The sequence below is a fragment of the Periplaneta americana genome, chromosome 1 (assembly GCF_040183065.1).
Source record: "Periplaneta americana isolate PAMFEO1 chromosome 1, P.americana_PAMFEO1_priV1, whole genome shotgun sequence".
NCBI lineage: Eukaryota > Metazoa > Arthropoda > Insecta > Blattodea > Blattidae > Periplaneta > Periplaneta americana.
In genome coordinates, this window is record NC_091117.1 from 64,643,933 (window position 1) to 64,664,574 (window position 20,642).

At 35.5% G+C, this 20,642-nt stretch overlaps 1 protein-coding gene across 2 annotated transcripts in view; it reads right to left on the reverse strand.

The window, feature by feature from the left end:
- Positions 1 to 20,642, reverse strand: part of IA-2 (tyrosine phosphatase IA-2) — an 842,823-nt gene that overhangs the window by 261,347 nt on the left and 560,834 nt on the right. For both annotated transcript variants that reach the window (XM_069821417.1, XM_069821408.1), the window contains exons 5-6: positions 17,636 to 17,720; positions 3,082 to 3,226 (exon numbers count right to left, since the gene is read on the reverse strand). In XM_069821417.1, coding sequence (XP_069677518.1) covers positions 3,082 to 3,226; positions 17,636 to 17,720 — 230 coding nt within the window. The remainder of the gene's footprint in view (positions 1 to 3,081; positions 3,227 to 17,635; positions 17,721 to 20,642) is intronic.

Consider the following 20,642-nt stretch of genomic DNA (forward strand, 5'->3'; position numbering starts at 1 on the left):
TACGAAAGCGACTAGAATTAATGAAAAGTAGAATTCTTAAAGAGAAACAAACAGGCGAATTGAAAAGGTCGACGAAAAACGATCGCGGGATTGTTCTGAAAATAATATAGCTAATTTCGACAATGATGCATTAAGAAGGAATATTTTAAATTTGTTTGGAGAAGGTTACATTCGAAGTTTGAACGACATATTAAAAACAACGAAAGCGAAGTTGTGTTTCCCTGCGTCTCGATCATCTCTCTGGCGGACAATGAGAAACATTTCGTTTCGCTATAAGAAGAACAACATGGCGCGGAATTATTTGATAGAACGTCAAGATATAGTTGCGTAGCGCAATCAGTTTCTTTGTCAACCGAACGTCCTATATTCTTTCTCGACGAAATATGGATAAATGTAAACACGACAAAAGATAAACTATGGACAATTAGTAATGACGACTCAGTTCCGCATGCGCCGATTGGTAAAGATTCCAGGACTATAGTGCTCCACGCCAGTATGAACAGGGGTTTGTAGAAATTGGGTTACTGGTGTTCATATCACGTTCAACTAAGGAGTATCACGATGAAATGAAGAGCGACCGTTTAAAAAAATGGTTTCAGGAGCAGCTTTTATCTAACATTCAACCTAATTCTGCGAATAACGCAATACATGATATATACATGAGTGTTCTAAAGGATTATGAAGTTCCTTTTGAAACGTTCGGTAGTCCTCCCGCCTTTCTGCAAAAGTGACCTGCTACTGGATTAAAAATCTGGCCAGGCAACACTCTCTATTCTTGAAACGCACTATGGTCAATTTTATTATTAGTAAGTATACATAAAGAGAAAACTCTCTTTGTGGTTCAGAGAAAAATGTGCACTTTCATCCCTTCTACTCAACATATACAAATGTAATTTTATCAGAGAATTCAGGTATATAGTACATCGTTAAATACTTATATATGAAAATTTTTCTATTGATGTTCTGATTTTCGAGTACGATTTGGCCTCATCAGCTACTGTACTTCAGAATATACTTTACGAAGATCAATATAAAATATAAAATTAGTGTAACAGAAAACAATCTATGAGAATATTAATAAAAAAACCTATAATAATAATAATAATAATAATAATAATAATAATAATAATACCAAGCAAAGTTTATATTGACCGAGAAATAAATTTAATTATTTTAAATTTATGTTATGACTAGACTTCGAAGTTGACGTCCTGGCGCGGGAGGTACAGGTTCACTAATAGCTGAGTATTGGGTGGAAGTGAGGGAAACAGGCTAGGCTTGTTTACTTTTTCCATCTATCGGATCTATCCATTGCATTGTCTGTCTAGGTCTGGTTGAAGGTTTCATACGTACTACCACTGATGCTGGGACATTTGGGATAACGTGAAGTCATTGCAATGTCGAAAAAGAAATTCAATTGGAAGAAATTTTTAAATATACTTGATTAACTTTCCTTAAAAATAACTTGCAAGAAGAAATAAATATATTTCATTTTAAGAGGCAAAATTCGCCACAACTGCACGCAAAGGTACAGTCTTAATTATGGACTGAAATTTATAGAGTAATAACATAATTTTGACGTGTCTATATTAAAAAGTGTAACATGAATAAATCCAAATTAAAAGCAAAATAGCTATTCAAAATGCGTAATTTAAATTAGTACACATTTGATTGATACATTTTAAACAAGTATATTGTGATTTGGTGATACTTTATTTCAATTCTTTTGATTCTCTTTTTTACTGTATTTATAACAATTAAGTTAACATACAAGACTTTCATTCTGACTTCTTACTAATATTACAGACGTGGACAAATTATTAACAAAGTTGACGATTTTTATGACATTTTGTTTACAAAATTTGACTTTTCAATTTAGACTACAGTTGACAATTCTGGATATTTCCATCATTACAGTAGAGAGAAATATGCAAAAATGTCAACTGTAGTTTAAATTGAGGAGTCAAGTTTTGTAAAAATATATAATAAAATCTTCAATTTTGCTAATAATTTGTAAATTAGCAAAAATGTCAACTGCATTGAAGAGTCAAATTTTGTAAAAATATAAAACAAAAATATTCAGTTTTGCTAATAATTTGGAAATATCCAAAATGTCAGCTGTAGTCCAAATTGAAGAATCGAATTTTGTAAAAATATACAATAAAAATCTTCAGTTTTGCTAATAATTTTTAAATATGCGAAAATATTAAATGTAGTCCAAATTGAGGGGCTAAATTTTGAAAAATATGAAACACAAATCTTCAATTTTGCTAATAATTTGGAAATACACAAAAATGTTAACTGTAGTCTAAATTGAAGAATCATATTTTGTAAAAATATATAATAAAAATGTTCAATTTTGCTAATAATTTGTCCACGTCTGTAAATTGCTGTACTAAGTAATAAACTATACTAATAATTTTATTCTTAAAACATTGTAAAATAATTATAAATAAATATAGCATACTACCTTAAATAAAGCTCTTTATTTCCTGATAATTTTACATATAATTATACCTAGTTTTCAATATCAAACGTCTTTTAGTTTTCGAGGCCTGCGCTACAGCTACGCGCTAGCAATTTAGTCACATTGGCGATGATTATTCCTAAAATCGTACGAACCCACCTAGTAACAAGAGTAACTTAAGCCTTGCATTTTCTGAACCGACGCATGCGAGATGCAAGGCCCGTCTCGCACAAATCCGGACTACACGAGAGATAGTGAGTGGTTTCTATAACTGGGAGATGCGAGGTCTGCGTTCATCGCAGCTATAGAAACCACTCACTACCTCTTGTGTAGTCCCGATTTGTGCGAGTCGGGTGTCGCACCTCGCATGCGTTGGCTCAGAAAAACCAAGGCTTAATTGCATGTGGTTTTTGCATTTATATGAGACTGCGGTATCAATTTGCAACTATGTTCAAACATCGTGTATAATTGTATACGGTTAAAAATAAATTACTTTCATCAAGATAATTCCAGAATTTCAACTTATTAAACATATCACACAATTACTAGCATATTTCGGTTCATAAAGTTGGCATTATCTTTTTTACTTTACAGTTCAAATCGTCATTTCTTACCATCAACACTTCCCGGGCCCATCACAAGATCCTCTTCGCCTTCTTCGTCTGTCTGAGGAGGGAAGTACACTTCATCAGCAAATTCTGGGTGGGGGTTTGACGCGCTTGGTGTAAATTTGACGTACGCCAGACTGTACGGATCGAGCTGAAACAAAACAAATACATACATCAATACACATTAGCTTCCTTGCGAATGGCTAAAATATGTCACTACATTGCATAATTGTGTCGTGTGTTATTGTATGTAAACAGAGGGCAAACGACAGCCCTTCTCCACTTAGATCACATTAATTTCGTCCGTTATGCATACAACTTCCAGTAAGTACACAGAGCTGAGATGAGTGAGATAACCCCGGATATATTTTCAGGTCCTGAGATATAATTGCAACTCAGTTTTCTGATGGTCGCCAGATGCTATTAACTATACCACCAAATATCAGCAGGTGGTGCTCTCCGACTGACATTAACAACCATTCACGTTTATTAGCGAGTCTCGCCACAGGGCGTCCACAGTCTACCACAGGGAATATTTCAGTACGCCAGCAGGTGTAGCCAATTGAATGTCTCCCACTGATACCGGTGCATGGTTGTGAATATTTTAAAGAGAAGCAGTAATCTTACTCTTCATCTACAACTGGCAACATTACATTGATTGTAATGTGTAGAAACTCGTAAAGTGCATATTCATAATTTAAGTTTGTGCTGACGTTTATGTTTTTTCACTCGTTAATTTCAATTTTTAATTATATCTAAGGTACCTAGATGCGTTTTACTTATTGTAAAAATCAGGGGTGGACCAATTCCGGACGCCAGGTGACAATGGCGACTATTTTTTATGTGACGCCTGAGTTTCTTTTATTTGAACTCAAAATTTTTTTAGGGCGTCGATTTCTTTTATTTATGTCATTACTGAATGAATGTGAATGTTAGCCATGATGTCCCATGTTGGGCACAGGCCTCCTGTGATGGGGTTAGAACCCCCTCGACAGGGATGGCTCAAGTGTACTCGCTTGGTGAGCCAATCCAGGCGAGCTTGTCGTGTATACTACTTTTATGACAAGGTTAATAACCCTGTTAGACGTTAACTAGTCTCAGCACTCTGTTCTTTGTTCATTTTTTTTGCACTACCCACATTATACTAACACCAGCAGTTTGACAAACACTGATTGCTATTTACACTATTTAACTGACACTTTCTCAACACTGACTCTACTATTTACAAAACTTATCTCACACTTTCACTAATACTGACTTTACTATTTACAATATCTTAACACTGATTACATTATCTATTTGCAATGACCTTCCCTAGTTCTTTCCACAAAACTCTGTTCTTTGCTGTCCTCGATCATTGTTTCCCCGCCTCTTTGGTAAACATGTCAGACCATCTGAGACGTGGTCTTCCCTGTCCTCTCTTTCCGACGTAGGGGTCCCACATCGTGACTACATTGGTCCATCTTGTCTGGTGCAGTCTCGCCACATGTCCCCCCTCCCGGGTCCACTTCGTTGCCGTGGCTCGTTCTGCTGCGTCAGTAGTGTTCGTCAGTCTTTGTAGTGTTTCGTTTGTCATACTACTATTACATAATGTTATCAAAAACGGTTGTAGGAAGAAGTTCGAATGTGTTTTATAGATTGATATTGTTACATTTGTTGCGCATCTCAAGATATTTTACTACATAACTTCAGTGTAGAGCACAGAGCGTCTCTGAGAGCGTGTATTTGCACTGCATAAATATTTAATATTGTTTAATACGTATATTTCAGTAAATGTATCATATCTTAGCTCGAATGGTTTTCTCATTGTACTGTATGTGTGGGCAAAATGTGCTGGCTCCTATTTTTCTTTTTTTTTAATTTTGTCTATTCCTGGTAAAAATTATGCTTTATTGCATGTAAGGTACTTTTAAATAAATACTTAATTACTATTGTTATTAAATCCAAGTGGTATTTTGTACATTAATACTAGTCCTGTTGTTCACCGATTTATACACACAGGTGCATGAATAAACACAGTACCGAAGACTATTCTATTGCCGCGAAAACTGTTGACTCAAAACTTGCTTTCCGTACCAAGCGAAGCTAGTACGATCGACGTACAATTAACTTATATTCAAAGAAACCAAGCGCAGGCTCTAATCATGAGCCACCGCCCTGCTAACTGAGCTTACTTACTTACTTACTTACTGGCTTTTAAGGAACCCGGAGGTTCATTGCCGCCCTCACATAAGCCCACCATCGGTCCCTATCCTGCGCAAAATTAATCCAGTCTCCATCATCATATCCCACCTCCACAAATCATTTTAATATTATCCTTCCATCTACGTCTCGGCCTCCCCAAAGGTCCTTTTCCCTCCGGCCTCCCAACTAACATTCTATTTGCATTTCTAGATTCACCCATACGTGCTACATACGCTGCACATCTCAAAGCATTTAATGTTCCTAAAATACGTGCAGTTCTGCGTTATGTAACTTTCTCCATTGTACTGTAACTTTATTCCTCTTAGCCCCAAATATATTTTCCTAAGCACCGTATTCTCAAACACCCTTAATCTCTGGTCCTTTCTCAAAGTGAGAGTCCAAGTTTCACAACCATATAGAACAATGGTAATATAACTGTTTTACAAATTCTAAGTTACAGACTTTTTGAAAGCAGACTAGAAGACAAAACTTCTCAACCGAATAATAAGAGGCATTTCTCATATTTATTCTGCGTTTAATTTCCTTCCGAGTGCCATTTATATTTGTTCGGTGGCTTGCTTTTACACAAATAGGTACTGTTATTCCGCAAAATTCCATACTTTCTTTCCCGGAAAACGACGGATTGCAAATACGCAAAATATTTCAAGTCTCTAAATAATAGATATTTGAAATTGTCCTTAACAATGCATTCCACGCCAATATTTGTGACCGTTCTTATAAATGACATTTCACTTTAAATTCACTTCCTATCACAGCCAGCACTTCCTTCCAACAGCAACACTTCCTTCGTACACCAACACTTCCTTTGAACTGTATTATAGAGATACCGAACCGATCAGATACAGTAAACATCGAACCCCCGCCCCTGTTCAGCGCCATCTACACCGAACATCGAACATACATTCATCAGCGCCATCTTCACCCGTACAGAATGGGTTAGAATAAATTTGGTATTACGTTATCAGATGAATTGTGCGGAATTGTAGGTGTTGTTTTAGGGGTATCGAAACAAAATTTTTGACAATAATTTTCGGTTATTTTGCGCATTAGCTATCCAGCCTATTTATTACTGTTGCTCCCAGATATTTGAATTTTTCTACCTTTTCGAAGGATAAATCTCTAGTTTTTATATTTCCATTTCGTACAATATTCTGGTCACTGGTAATTAAGCTACAAAGGCTAAACGTTCATTGCCTATTATCATTTAAAGCATACCTGCACAAACAGCGCTCAACGAGAGCTGGAGAGCTGTATTTACCGTTCGCCGAAACGGAGAGGAAGATACTGTACGTCAGAATCACATAGACTTGCTATAGGTGGAGGAGAGGGAAACGACCACTTAGTTATCTAGTGGAGTGCAGTGTGTAGGCCTATTCTCAGTAACTGTTTCACGTTGCTTACCTACTGATATAGTACAGTATGGAGGAATCTAAAAGACGGAACTTAACATTTAACGATTTACAGCTCGAACTTACTGATCTTCAATGTGACATAAAGGCTAAAGATCATTTGAATAATACTACTAGCCTGCTTGAATTTTACAAGACTAAACATTAGCAATAATATCCACGACTACACAGGCTGGCTGTCAAAATGATTGCTATGTTTGGCTCAACATTTATATTTGTGAGCAACTGTTTTCTATAATCAACTTTAATAAAGGCAGGCATCGAACATCTGTAACTGATGTTTCATTACGATCAGTAGGCTACTGTTTCTTTCAGCTGCCAACAGCATAAAACCTCGTTTTGATGTAGGCTACTGATAAATAAAAATATAACAAATGATATTGTACATTTAAGTAGCTATAGAATTTCTATTATTTCTGTAAAATAAATATTTCTTTATTAAATAATAATAATCCAAGATAGTTTTGCAAACACTGAACGGGAATTCATTTCATAAACACTCGTACTAGTACTGTATTTCATTTTGTGTATATTTTGTACGAGATCACCCCTTCTTCCAGCCCACCCTCATACAGAGCGCAGTTAATATCTACATTCCGCTCATGAGCTGTGAGCCGGCTCGGAGAGCTCAAACCTTGTGCAGGCCTGATTTAAAGCTTTTAATGTATTGTAAATCTATGATACATGGACCATCGACTGTACTGCCTTTCAGCAGGATACCTTCACTCTTGGGTAGGTTCGAACTCGCGAACTTGTGATTCAGTGGGGAAAAAAATAATCACTAAATAAAGAGCTTCCGATTTTCACATTGCATACTTGCACTGAACTTTGTCTCTGTGTTGCGTGTTAGTAATTATAATTGATCGTGGACAGACGAGTGGCGAATAAGACACGCTTTTCGGTTAATATTGCCGCATACAGAACTGTTCGCGAGCCTCTACACCCGCTGCAAAGACTTGAAGTATTTATAGACACTTGTTGCTGCTTTGAACTTTGCATGTCAAGTGAAATGTAGCTCCCGGCCCGTGATGGAACTCCTGTGTTCAATATTCAACGAAACTTCATGCATCTGAGGCGGTTCTCATTTACATTTAACACTGCCCGACACAATGAGGAGTTGAATGTACAGTATACGACCGCACTCTTCAAAGCTCTCCGACATCACCTTGTTATGTGTGGGTTTTAGAAAAATATCAAGGCTTTTGTAGAGATTGCATTCAGTCGTGACGCAGTGGAAAAAAATCCCTTTTAGAAGTAAAATCGTATTACGCTTTTATGTTCAATCTGGCTGTAAAACTGACAATTCAGATCTATTTTTTCCATATAGAAGTAATAAGATGGAGATTAATTATGTACTTATCCAATAAATAAAGAGAGAAATCAGAATAATTCGTTATGGATATTATTGAAGATATAGAAGTAGATCTACCTGCAGAGAGCATTATCAACTTTTATAAAAAAAAAATGTCCAAGACTGATCATCAGGCTTCGAGACTTTGGGCCCGATACAATAAGTTTGCTGTGCATGCACTATAGGTTGTTGACTCGCTGCAGGTAGATAGAGATGTGTTGAGGTAACAACGTTGCTATTTAGAGTAGAGTACGGTAGTATGGGGAAACACACATATTTACATTCTGAAAGTAAATATACATTACACAATGACAATGTCAAAAGAATGTGAAAAGCATTTATTCTCCTGCCTTTTATAAGCATTTGTGTATAATTATACACAGTGTTAATGGTGGAAATAAGCATGTAGCAATTTTAATTTTTTCATTTATACTATTGGTCGTCTTTAGGAAGTGCAGTTACAGTACCGAATTGCAATGTACTACAAGATACATTCTCAGTGTCTTAAACGTAAATCTTTTTCGGTTGTCTGCCAAAGTTTGTACTGTAGAAAGCTGCGCTCTACGTCGCATGACGTGACAGGGGTAAAACGAAAAAACCTAACATCATTGCAGTCTCTAAGAGACAGTCCTTTATTCTCGGGTGACTCCATGTCCACTAATTTGCTGTTTATGTTACACAATATTCCATATCCGTTATTTTTACATAAAATTGATTTCCACTTCTGTTTTACACGTTCAGTAACCGGTGTACTTGATGTCTCATTAATTCTCTGTGTCATTTTCTCAATTAATTTGAGGGCTTTCGGCATTTCTTGCTGTGACTTTTCTAACCGTGTAATAGTTTCAGACACAGTTTGTATGAAAACCAAATTATTCGTCAGAATCTTCAAATCCAGAGCGTTTTCCTTTGCGTATTTGTTGACATTCCTTCTATAGTACCCCCACCCACTGTACGCTTCACCACTATACTCAGTACGCAGTTATGCGGATTTCCCACTGAACTGCTCTATTGGGTCCGAAGTCTCGAAGCCTGCTGATCATTATATACACTATCTACCAAAAAGTAATTGGGCACTGTTTTTGCCCCTTTAGAACCTCGTGGTACCACCTCTTGTTGCTATAACAGCAGCCACCCTGTCAACCATGCTCTCCACTAGTTTGTGTAGGATATTCACTGGAATGCGTCGCATCCCCCGAGACTTCAATCGCCGGTCCAAATTATCCCAAAGGTGCTCAATGGGATTGAGATCAGGACTCTGTGCAGGCCAGTCCAACCGGTGAACATTATTGTCTGCATAGGCCTACCACAGCATAGTAGGCGCCGAAACATGGGGCCAACTTCCATTGTCCAACTGAGTGCCATGTTGCAGAGGAATGGCGACGCATTCCAGTAGATATCCTACACAAACTAGTGGAGAGCATGCCTGACAGGGTGGCTGCTGTTATAGCAACAAGAGGTGGTACCACGAAGTTCTAAAGGGGCAAAAACAGTGTCCAATTACTTTTTGGTAGATAGTGTACATTAGGGCCTACGTAAATTACTGTACATTGTAATATTCAAACGATCAGGTTATAATTGCGCAGAAATATGAAGACATGAAATTCACGTTTAGAAAAGTGTTGGATGGATATGATAAATAGGATTTGAAAGTAAATTTAGTGATAGCCTGTGCAAATTTCATTCCATCAAAACTCCATTTTCGTCTTTTGTTTTTATTTAAGGTATGCATACACGTTGGAATCTAAATTCTATAAATCTGGTCCAATTGTTTTGAAATTTTTCAAGAATATTAGTCTGGTTTTACTAGATGGATCAACAACAACAAAATTTCAAAATAATTTCTGGGGAGCTCCAAAAGAAAAAAATCAATTAATTTTTGAAACGCTGTAGCAATCATAAAAATGCTGATATCTCAAAATTTCTTTTGCCAAATTATTTGTTTTTACCTAGACAATGATGTGAACCACAGATAATGTATGTAACATATTAATTTAAGAAGCTATGATTTTTAAATAAACATGTTTTTTCTACAAAAAAGCACAATTGCATGGAAAGATTAATTTAAACAGATATATAAATTGTTGCACTATTTGACAACACATCCACCACTGGAATTCAGACATTTACCATACTATGGGATCAATTTTTGTATCCTTGTGTCGTAGAAGTCAGAACCAGCGTTTGACAGCCGTCTGTCGATCCCATGATATGACTAATATCTCAATTCGGTAGAGAATGTGTTGAAAAATAGGTTAACAATTGTTATATATGTTCCAATAAATTTTTCCAACGAAATTGTGTTTTCTTTCTGTTAACGGCCCTTGGCGAACTTATTTTTTTACGGTCCTCGTAATTGCGGTCGAGTGACCAAAATTTATATAAGCACTTCTTTTGACATTATTAACATAGTCGAAGAAAAAAAATAACTTTTTTATCTGCCCGCATCAGTATGTTTGCTTGTCAGCCTGGAAAATCCTTGTTCCATCTTCTGGGTAGTTGTTACCCCACGTGCTAGATTTCTGCCCTCAGGGCGAATTATTGCGAATTGACAGACATAACACAGTTCGGTCAATAATTGCTAACAGATTAAGGGAACATGGTGAATACGAAGTATATGAGGAAGTTCAATGTCTGTCTAAGGAAGGATCTACACGGCGTGCTGACATCATAATAATTGACCGAGATAAAAAAAGAAACTGGTGTCACTCTTGACCCCACTGTAAGGTTCGAAATTAATGAAGATCAACCAAAGCAGGTACATGAAGAGAAACGCGCTATTTACCTTCTATGCTGTGATAAGTCAGTCATAAATATAATATTCAAGATTGGAATGTCATTGGACTTATGTTTGGTGCGCGAGGAACAATTCCCAAATTTACATTGGAGATCCTCAGAAAATTAAAGGTTCCTGATAAGACTCTACAGACAATTGCATCAACCATTTTAAAATCTTCATTAAACATCATCAATCACCATCTCTATTCATCTTTATAATATTCAATGTATATTATTTATTTTCAATAAATTTTTACCGTTTTGATAGCTACCAATTAATATTGTCGCAGAATATTCTTTTTTTATTTTTTAAATTTCATTATGTATTTTTTAAAATTAATTTAACTTACATTTTCTTTTTTGTTCATTTGAATTGGTTGGGATGCCGATATTTTAAATCCAAGATTTGGACGGCTATCATTTGGATGATATTCTCTATATTATTCTCCATTTCCAACTGAATCTGGACACTTTAGTAATTATTCTAATATCAGGTGATTTGTAATGTTCATTTTCCTCAAGATCTTCCTTTCAAATATAATTAGACGTAATATTGATGGCTCAGAACCAGACTGTTCCAAGTCCATTTTACTATTTTTTTTAGGAGAGTTATTTTAAGCTCCTGACATTTAAAGCTTCATGAAACAATTTGGAATAGCTTCATGGTAACCTTATGCAGAGACATATTTACAATTTTGTTCGATTCATATATGCAGACAAGAACTGGAACGCAATGAAACACAGATTTCTTTCTTATAAAAAGTTGGACTTAGAACAGTCTGGTTCTCAGCCATCGATATGTCGGCCTGCGACGAAGTCCGCGTTTCAGAGTAGTACATCAGAATGGACCTCGTAAATGTTTTGTATAGCCTGCATTTAGCTACTCAAGTAAGTAATCTTGATTTAAGAATGGGATGCCTTTACCTATTTCTATTACAAAGCAATGAACTTCTCCGGATATGAACCCATGAATAACGAATCTAATAAAAAGCACTAGAGCGATGAGGATGACTTCACTCATATTATCTAAACATTAGTTCAGTAATGGCTAGATAGGAAATTCAGACACTAACTTATGTAGCTGTGTAGCTAGTCCACTGCTGGTAGTTAATTAAATTGATAAAGTACCTAATGTGCTCTAAATTTATCCTCCATCATGACTAAAATGCAAACTACGAAGTTAGAGCTTGGTCCTGGCTCGATAAAGCACGAATAGCCAAACAAAGCCCAGCAACCTGAGCGATGTCATCACATTAGTTATTGCTAGTGGACGGATTCATATTCAGTAAAAAACAGCAAAATATGCGCTTAGAAACCAGGATATATGTAAGCCTACTAAAAATAGCAAATTATGCACTGTTAAAATTAAAGGAAAAACTTATTTTATTTTAAAGAAATTACTATTATCGATGGTTTTTCTGTTATACTTCCTTCTCCCTTCCTCACCTTCATCACTAGCTTCACCCATTTCCTACACTACACTTACACGAACACTTACACATACACTCACGCTAATACACGATATAACTTCTCACAGATACACATCATGCATAAAGTGGCCCGCTGAAGTGGTGTCCAACTTGGAAATGGCAGAGTCCGTGGTTATATTATTATTATTATTATTATTATTATTATTATTATTATTATTATTATTATTATTATTATTCCAAACCAATTCATATATTGGCATGATAAATAATGTGTGCATTCATAACTTGAACACAATTAACGGTAATAACTATGGTTTATAGTAGGGCTGGACACATTACGTGATTCTGAGAAATAAGCGCTGTGTGCTTTAAAGAGCGGTTCTTCCGAATGCTTTGACGTATACATTCTGTACGTCATTCAGTGTCGGTGCAGTGGTGACTCTGCAATATGATGACGAAGTTTGAAGACGAAGCTTCCGCTCATATATTAAAGCGGCTGATGAACATGATAATGGTGATGATAAGTACTGTATCACAGAATATTCCGAAATGACATTAGTAATGCAGTATTTTTGTTTGAATATAACCTAACTGATTAAGGAGTTCAATATCCAACGGCATTATTCTTTACATGCTACTGAATATGACAAATATGTTAGTAATGAACGCCATAAATTAATACAACTTAAAGGAAATATTTCCCAGGTACATTATATCAGAGTATCTATTTCATATTTATATTGCATTATAAGTTATTATACATTTAGTAATATATAATTTTAAATTATACAAGTATTATGTGATATCACAGTATAGTAAAATACAGTTTATCATATATCATATCATATCACACCATATATCATATCATATCATATCATATCATATCATATCATATCATATCATATCATATCATATCATATCATATCATATCATATCATATCATATCATATCATATTATATTATATTATATTATATTATATTATATTATATTATATTATATTATATTATGTATTAATAGGATGATAATAATGCACTTAGTGAATCGGCTATGAGAATTAGCTACAAAATTTGCCACGAAATTGCAAGGGAATTTAAAACATTTAATAAGCGATGTTTAATTATATTGACAGATGAACTCTGTCCACAGCAAGTAGGGAAAGTGGAAGCCATACGCCTGTCTCGTAGAACCGTGGTCAGGAGGTTGCAGTATGTGCGTATGGGTTATGTAAATAAGTATAATGATTTGTGTGTGTGCATAGAGTGAAGTTTATCCATTAAATTAATAAGAGTGTTATAAAATCTGTACTGTATAATGGATTGATGTAATATCCTTATAAACTATTATGTACTGACAGACTGAATGAATAGAACAACCGTGACTCTAGTTGTATAATGCAGGGAAGGTAGCTGTAATGCGAGTCCGCCACTGCGTGAGCGTTCTGCTCCGGCTTGCCTTGCGGAGTGAGAGCAGCTCTGGGCGGCTAAATGGAGCCGCTCTCATGCCCGGCCCAGGTTTATAATATTGAATAACTTAATCCTGATTGTATCCGCATTGTATACTTCTACATACTATATGTTGTTCCATATATTTAGCATGTTTCATTGAGTGAAATGAATGATCTGAAGATGGCATTTAATGCTGAAAACGTTAATCATAATAAAATGTTATATAGTAATTAACACTATATTACAATTTCATAAGCAAATAGACGGCCCAATATACACAAATACTCATAGTTATTCCTTCTTATCGGTCAAATACCATTATGAAAAAAGTATAATTGGCCTACATAAACATTATCATGCTCTTCATTAATTTTTTTTCCTCCGTTGTTCCTTATCTAATGTATCTTGATCTTGTAGTCCTTTAAATTCCATATTCCTTCTTACTCCGTCGATCCATTTTTCATCGGGTCTTCCTTTTCTATTTCTTTCTTCCGGTTTCCATTGTATGATTTCCATTTGTGATAAGTATCTACTTACTCTAAGTAAATTATTAATATTAAGGGTGATACCAGCGAATAGGGATTATAAAGAATGGACACTTCGCGTCGGTACCTTTGATGTAGCCGGACTGATTTCAATGACCTTCAAGTCAGCTAGAGCGTGAGATTCTGCTTTCTCCCTAGAGTTGGCACTGACATCACACCAGCTAGCAATCGATATAGCAGAAATATAACACATATAATTAATACATCTAGGTACATTATGTAGTCAAATAAAATAAATTAGATCCATAAAATAATAAATCCGTCATTACCTGTAATGTTTAGACTTTAGAGTTCCTTTATAATGAGAGTTGAGACGTTGACCCCAACAAGAATTAAAATGTGTAATGATTTGATAGCACTGAAAATGGAAAAACAAAACCCTTATGAGAAGTAAAACCATATACCTATATTATATTATATACAAATATTAAACGAATTTGATACTTAATTTTATAATGTATTATATTATTTTATAATAAAATTTATTATATCTGAAATATAAAAAGAATATTATTACAACTAGTTCGTTACTGTGAAATAAGGAAAAGCTGTTAACTTGAATTTATTTGAAGCAAAGCGTCACTGGATTATGCAATAAGGTAGGCGATGTTTGGATCCTGTGTCTCAACTCTATACCCAATTATTATCTTAGCGTATTCTCGATTACATTAACCTCTAGCGCTTGAAAGTGAAACTAAACGTCGGCGCACAGAGAAACAAAACACAGGAAAATTCGCTCAGTGTCCATTCTTTATAATCCCTATTCGCTGGTGAGACTATTATTATTTGAAATTATTCTGCAGCCACGTCTGTAACGCAGACGGTCGGGCGCCAGTGTATTTACTACGTATTATTGATAAGAGCTCTTATTCACAGTCAAAGTCCAAACCAAATCATATCATGAGTTATGCCAAAATATTCTGTGACCTTTCATACGTGTACACTTGACAAGAGTCACAATGATGTCAGTCACGCCGAGGCATATAAACTCCATAATGTGAAGATTTCTTGTATTCTACAGATATTGGAGAAAAAATGGGAGTATAAGGGCACAGTACATCAGTTATTCATAGATTTCAAAAAGGCGTATGACTCGGTTAAGTAAGTGTTTTTTTTAGTAAGTTATTTTACAACGCTTTATCAACATCTTGGGTTATTTAGCGTCTGAATGAGATGAAGCTGATAATGCCGGTGAAATGAGTCCGGGGTCCAACACCGGAAGTTACCCAGATTTTGCTCATATTGAGTTGAGGAAAAACCCCGGAAAAAACCTCAACCAGGTAACTTGCCTCGAGACTCGGTTAAGAGAGAAGTTTTATATGATATTCTTATTGAATTTGGTATTCCCAAGAAAGTAGTTCGATTAATTAAAATGTGTATCAATGAAACGTACAGCAGAGTCCGTATAAGCAGGATGCTTTTCCAATTCACTGCGGGCTAAAGCAAGGAGATGTACTATCACCTTTACTTTTTAACTTTGCTCTAGAGTATGCCATTAGGAAAGTCCAGGATAACAGAGAGGGTTTGGAATTCAACGGGTTATATCAGCGGCTTGTCTATGCTGATGACATGAATATGTTAGAAGAAAATCCACAAACTATTAGGGAAAACAAAAATATTACTTGAAGCAAGTAAAGAGATAGGTTTGGAAGTAAATCCCGAAAAAACAAAGTATATGATTATGTCTCGTGACCAGAGTATTGTACGAAATGCAAATGTAAAAATTGGAAGTTTATCCCTTGAAGAGGTGGAAAAATTTCAAATATCTTGGAGTAACTGTAACCAATATAATTGACACTCCGAAAGAAATTAAACGCGGAATAAATATGGGAAATGCTTATTATTCCGTTGAGAAACTTTTGTCATCCACTCTGCTTTCAAAAAAGCTCAAAGTTAGAATTTATAAAACAGATATATTACCGGTTGTTCTGTATGGTTGTGAAACTTGGACTCTCACTTTGAGAGAGAAACAGAGGTTAAGGGTTTGAGAATAAGGTGCTTAGGAAAATATTTGTGGCTAAGAGGGATGAAGTTACAGAAGAATGGAGAAAGTTACATAACACAGAACTGCACGCATTGTATTCTTCACCTCACATAATTAGGAATACTAAATCCAGACGTTTGAGATGGGCACGTCATGTAGCACGTACGGGCGAATCCAGAAATGCATATAGAGTAGCCTATTAGTTGGGAGGCCGGAGGGAAAAAGACCTTTGAGGAGGCCGAGAAGTAGATGGGAGGATAATATTAAAATGTATTTGAGAGAGGTGGAATATGATGGTAGAGAATGGATTAATCTTGCTCAGGATAGAGACCGTTGGCGGGCTTATGTGAGGACGGCAATGAACTTCCGGGTTCCTTAAAAGCCGTAAGTAAGTGAGTAAGTAAGTAAGTAAGTGAATTTAGTATTCCAATAGCTCGTTTTTCTTGACATTCGCCTCTCAATGTCTATTCTTGATGGTCTATGTTGCTCCAATATTCATCGTAAATATTTAAAACTCCTAATTTTCTTAACGTTGCGTCCTTCAATTTCAATTCCATCATTACTTGCAGTCATGTATTCAGTCTTGCTCGGATTTATTTTCAATCCCCACTTCCTGTACTCTTCCTGCAATTTCCTGCCCATATAATCGGCATTTTCATTGCACTGGACAATAATCACCTGACCGATCAGCAAACAGTAATAATAATAATAATAATAATAATAATAATAATAATAATAATAATAATAATAATGGAGGAAATCAGGAAGAAGAAAATATTTGCAGCCAATTTTAAAAATTAAGAGAACACAGAGATATTCCGCTAAACTGAGAACGGATATGGAAGCTTTCAGTTGTCTCATTACGATAATAACGAAGTACACAATGCCTTCAACATATGGGTACTGATTCACGTTCATCTGGACCAAACAAAAATTTGATTTCTTTCTCTCTTCCTCACTCGTCATCCTCAACCTTAGTTGTAAGTAGTGCCACTATTAGCGACAAGGTTAGGTAGGGTTTGATAAGGAGATAGACTAATAACAAATAGTCCCACTGCCAATGATTAAGTGAGGTAGGGATTGAAAAGGAGACATATTAGTGGCAACAGTTTCGAGAACAAATGTCACAAGTGAATGTCAAGGCCATTGTACCTCTGTAAAATTTTCTTTCCCAAATTTTCTTTCGTCGATTTCTACGGTATTACTGGATCACATCATATTCTTCCTCTACTTCGCTGTGATAAGTAACTCCGCGCAGTCTAGATATTTATATATCTCAAATCGTGCTCCACGATGGCAGGAGGTGCAGACCAGGAAACAAAGCATAGAGCGCAAATGGGGAGGGACCTGAGTGGTCTGTGATGCGCAGGTATTATAGTCATATAATACTAATGTAATAACTAATCAGTTACCTGCTCATCACCCTCAATTGCTTTCAGCGCTGCTTCCAGATCTTGATCGATCAGATGATCACACATTGCACGATCATAGTCCAACCTGCAAACAAGAAAACAGTAATGTAACCCAAGTGACACAAACTGAAGCAATAAAAAAATTTATAAAAATAATAAATATTCTATTAATCAAAAAAGCAATCTTACTTCTGAATATTAAAATTAAACGTAACATTGAGAGGCTCGGACGTAAAACTTGGCAACTGACATTTTGGTAAAAAATGAGATATGTAGCGTATAATATGGTATCTTACATTCTGCGTCTAATGCAGTAGTTAATTTTCCAACATCTCAACAGATGGCAGAAGTATAAAGATTTTACTTTCCTGGTAACTATACAAACTGTTACATGTATAAATGTTTATCTACCTAATAATTTCAAAACACTAAAACGTCACCTGCCATGTTTTACTCCCGAACTCCTGACCTTAATCAAGTGACCTGTTCTGATAAAATAAAACTACCGATATTCTAAACCTTTATCTGTTTCTCGGTCTTACAAGCCAGTGTCCGTAGCCGAGATAGGGGAGGGATAATTCTTTTAGATCACACACAAGATATAGATAATGGAGGGACTCCCCTGGTGATGATTCAGCTTCACGCAGGGTCCACTTCTTAAAGATGAACACATATGCAGACAATAGAAAGAAAGTCTGAGGTTGACAGAAAGTAAATTACAGTCCGGTATTCGACTTTGCGAGTAGGGAAAATCCCGAAGAAACCCACAGTCAGATTGACCGGCCTCGATATTTGATTCCGGGCATCCCGAATACTAGTACGAGACTATACTGCCTTGATCACCCCGCTCGGTAAATGAAGCTACTCACCCAATGAAATATAAAATTTAATTAACTGATCTGTTTCGGTAGATATGTCAGAACCATTCACTGCTATAGAAATGTTTTTCATTTTCTTACTTTGTAACCATTTAATAAATGTCTCGTGTTATCTTTCCAGCTTTCGCGAGATTTTTGGAAATTGAATTCATTCTGCTTCATTAGCTTCTTCTAAAATATCTGCTAGTAAATTTAATTATTTCCATAAATCCAACAAACTAAAACTAAGCAATGACGTCAGAAGTATATTTCAGGCTTTTGTTTCAGAGTAACTGAATATAAATTTGATACCTTATTTATCTATTTCATCTTTATTACGGTAATTACGTATATTTCATGCAATCCTAGTATTAAAACACGCTTGTTATGACGTTATAAATCTTGCACAATTGGCCTAATTCTGGCACTGGTGCCAGAAAAGGTTACCTAGTATTCAATGACGTCATCACCGCCTTCACAACACAATGTTATACATCGTACCTGTAAGAAAAAGTTTCAAAACAACAACAAAATAACACTGTCTTAGAAACGGTTACTTAGCAACCATGCAATATATTACGTTATATCCAGTACTCATATCTCTACTACGTCATAACATTACATTTTGTAAATTTATAATATATATATATTTTTTTACATTATTTTAATAGAATGGCATAAAACGTTGTATGTAACACGTAAATAATATTAATTGTAAACACTCGTGAAAATTACCAAGATTACACACTACAGTAGAACATTAATTATCAGAATACCGATCAATCGAAACATCGGTTAACCGAAAGGGTTTCGGCAAATTCAAATTTGCGCGCGCGCCACATAGAAGTTCCGCTAGCGCTGTTTGCGAGATACGGCTGCAAAAAACCAGTCTCAGCTCTGAAGCAAAAAAAAAATTGTCGAACTAGGCTAGTCAGTTCTCTGTTTTATTTTTAAGACGTGTGATACAAAATATATAAGTACAGTTTTGTGTTTAATATCAGTGATTTTTTGTTTCATACTCCTCCTATGACATCGGTACAATTTCTTTACGTAAATGAATGGTTATCCGAAAAATCAGTTATCCGAACACTCCCCGTCTCCAATTGTTTCGAATAATCGATGCTCTACTGTAGTTATATAAATTACGAGTACTATTAATGTAGTCAGCAGTCGGAAGGCTAGTTGGAATTTCGTAAGTGACATCAGTATTAAAATAAATAGCGCATGAAAAACTCGTTCATAATTATTTTATGCAATTATCGCATTGTAAAAATTAGTGAACGAGAGGAAAGATAAAAAGAAAAAGAAGATTAAAGAAATTAAAGAGAGAAAAAGGAATGATGAAAAACAGACAAGAAGGGAAGGAAAAAGAAAGAATTAATTAGAAAAAATGAAAAAAAAAATGTAGTACCTATATGAATAATAAATAAACAGATAAAGGCGAAAGCAGTAGAAGAAATACACAAATTTTAAAAGTCTTCAGATAGTAAATAATTTGCTCACAGTAAATGGCAACTGTTACGAGGGCCAAGGGTCAGATCTGGCTTTAAACAACAGAACTGCATTCGCGTTTGACGGAAGAACTCTGCTAAAACAGCAATTAAGTTGTGACAAAGCATTCTTTACACATGCATCAAATAACGCTCGTTTATTTGACGTGTCGATCTCATGTTCTGTTCCCTTTGTTTATTTCGGAAACCATCAGATAGCCTGAGTGTACGACGTGCCATTTGATGCCTATTGACCTAGAGCAGCGTTGATATTTTACAGTATCGGTTAAATCGATTGTATAACGGCATAGGTAAACATTTTGTGATACTAAAGAGAAATGCGGTGGATGAGTGGTCAGACCTTCGGCCTGTCACGCAGGTGGCTCGGATTCGAGTCTCGCTCAGGTCCAGAATCTTTCAACCTCACTAGAGGTTTTAATTGAAGGGTTCAGAGCCATAGTGGGCCAAGTGCCATTTATTAAAAACGGAGAAAGCTAGGGTTAAAGTTAAGTGAATACCATAGTTTAATGAAGATTGACATATCATTGAGTTTTAATGTGTATACTTTATATTACTTGCTATATGCTTCCATTGAATTATGGTAATAACTTCATTTTAACTCTTGTTTTCAACGGTTTTAGTAAATGGTGCTTGGACCAA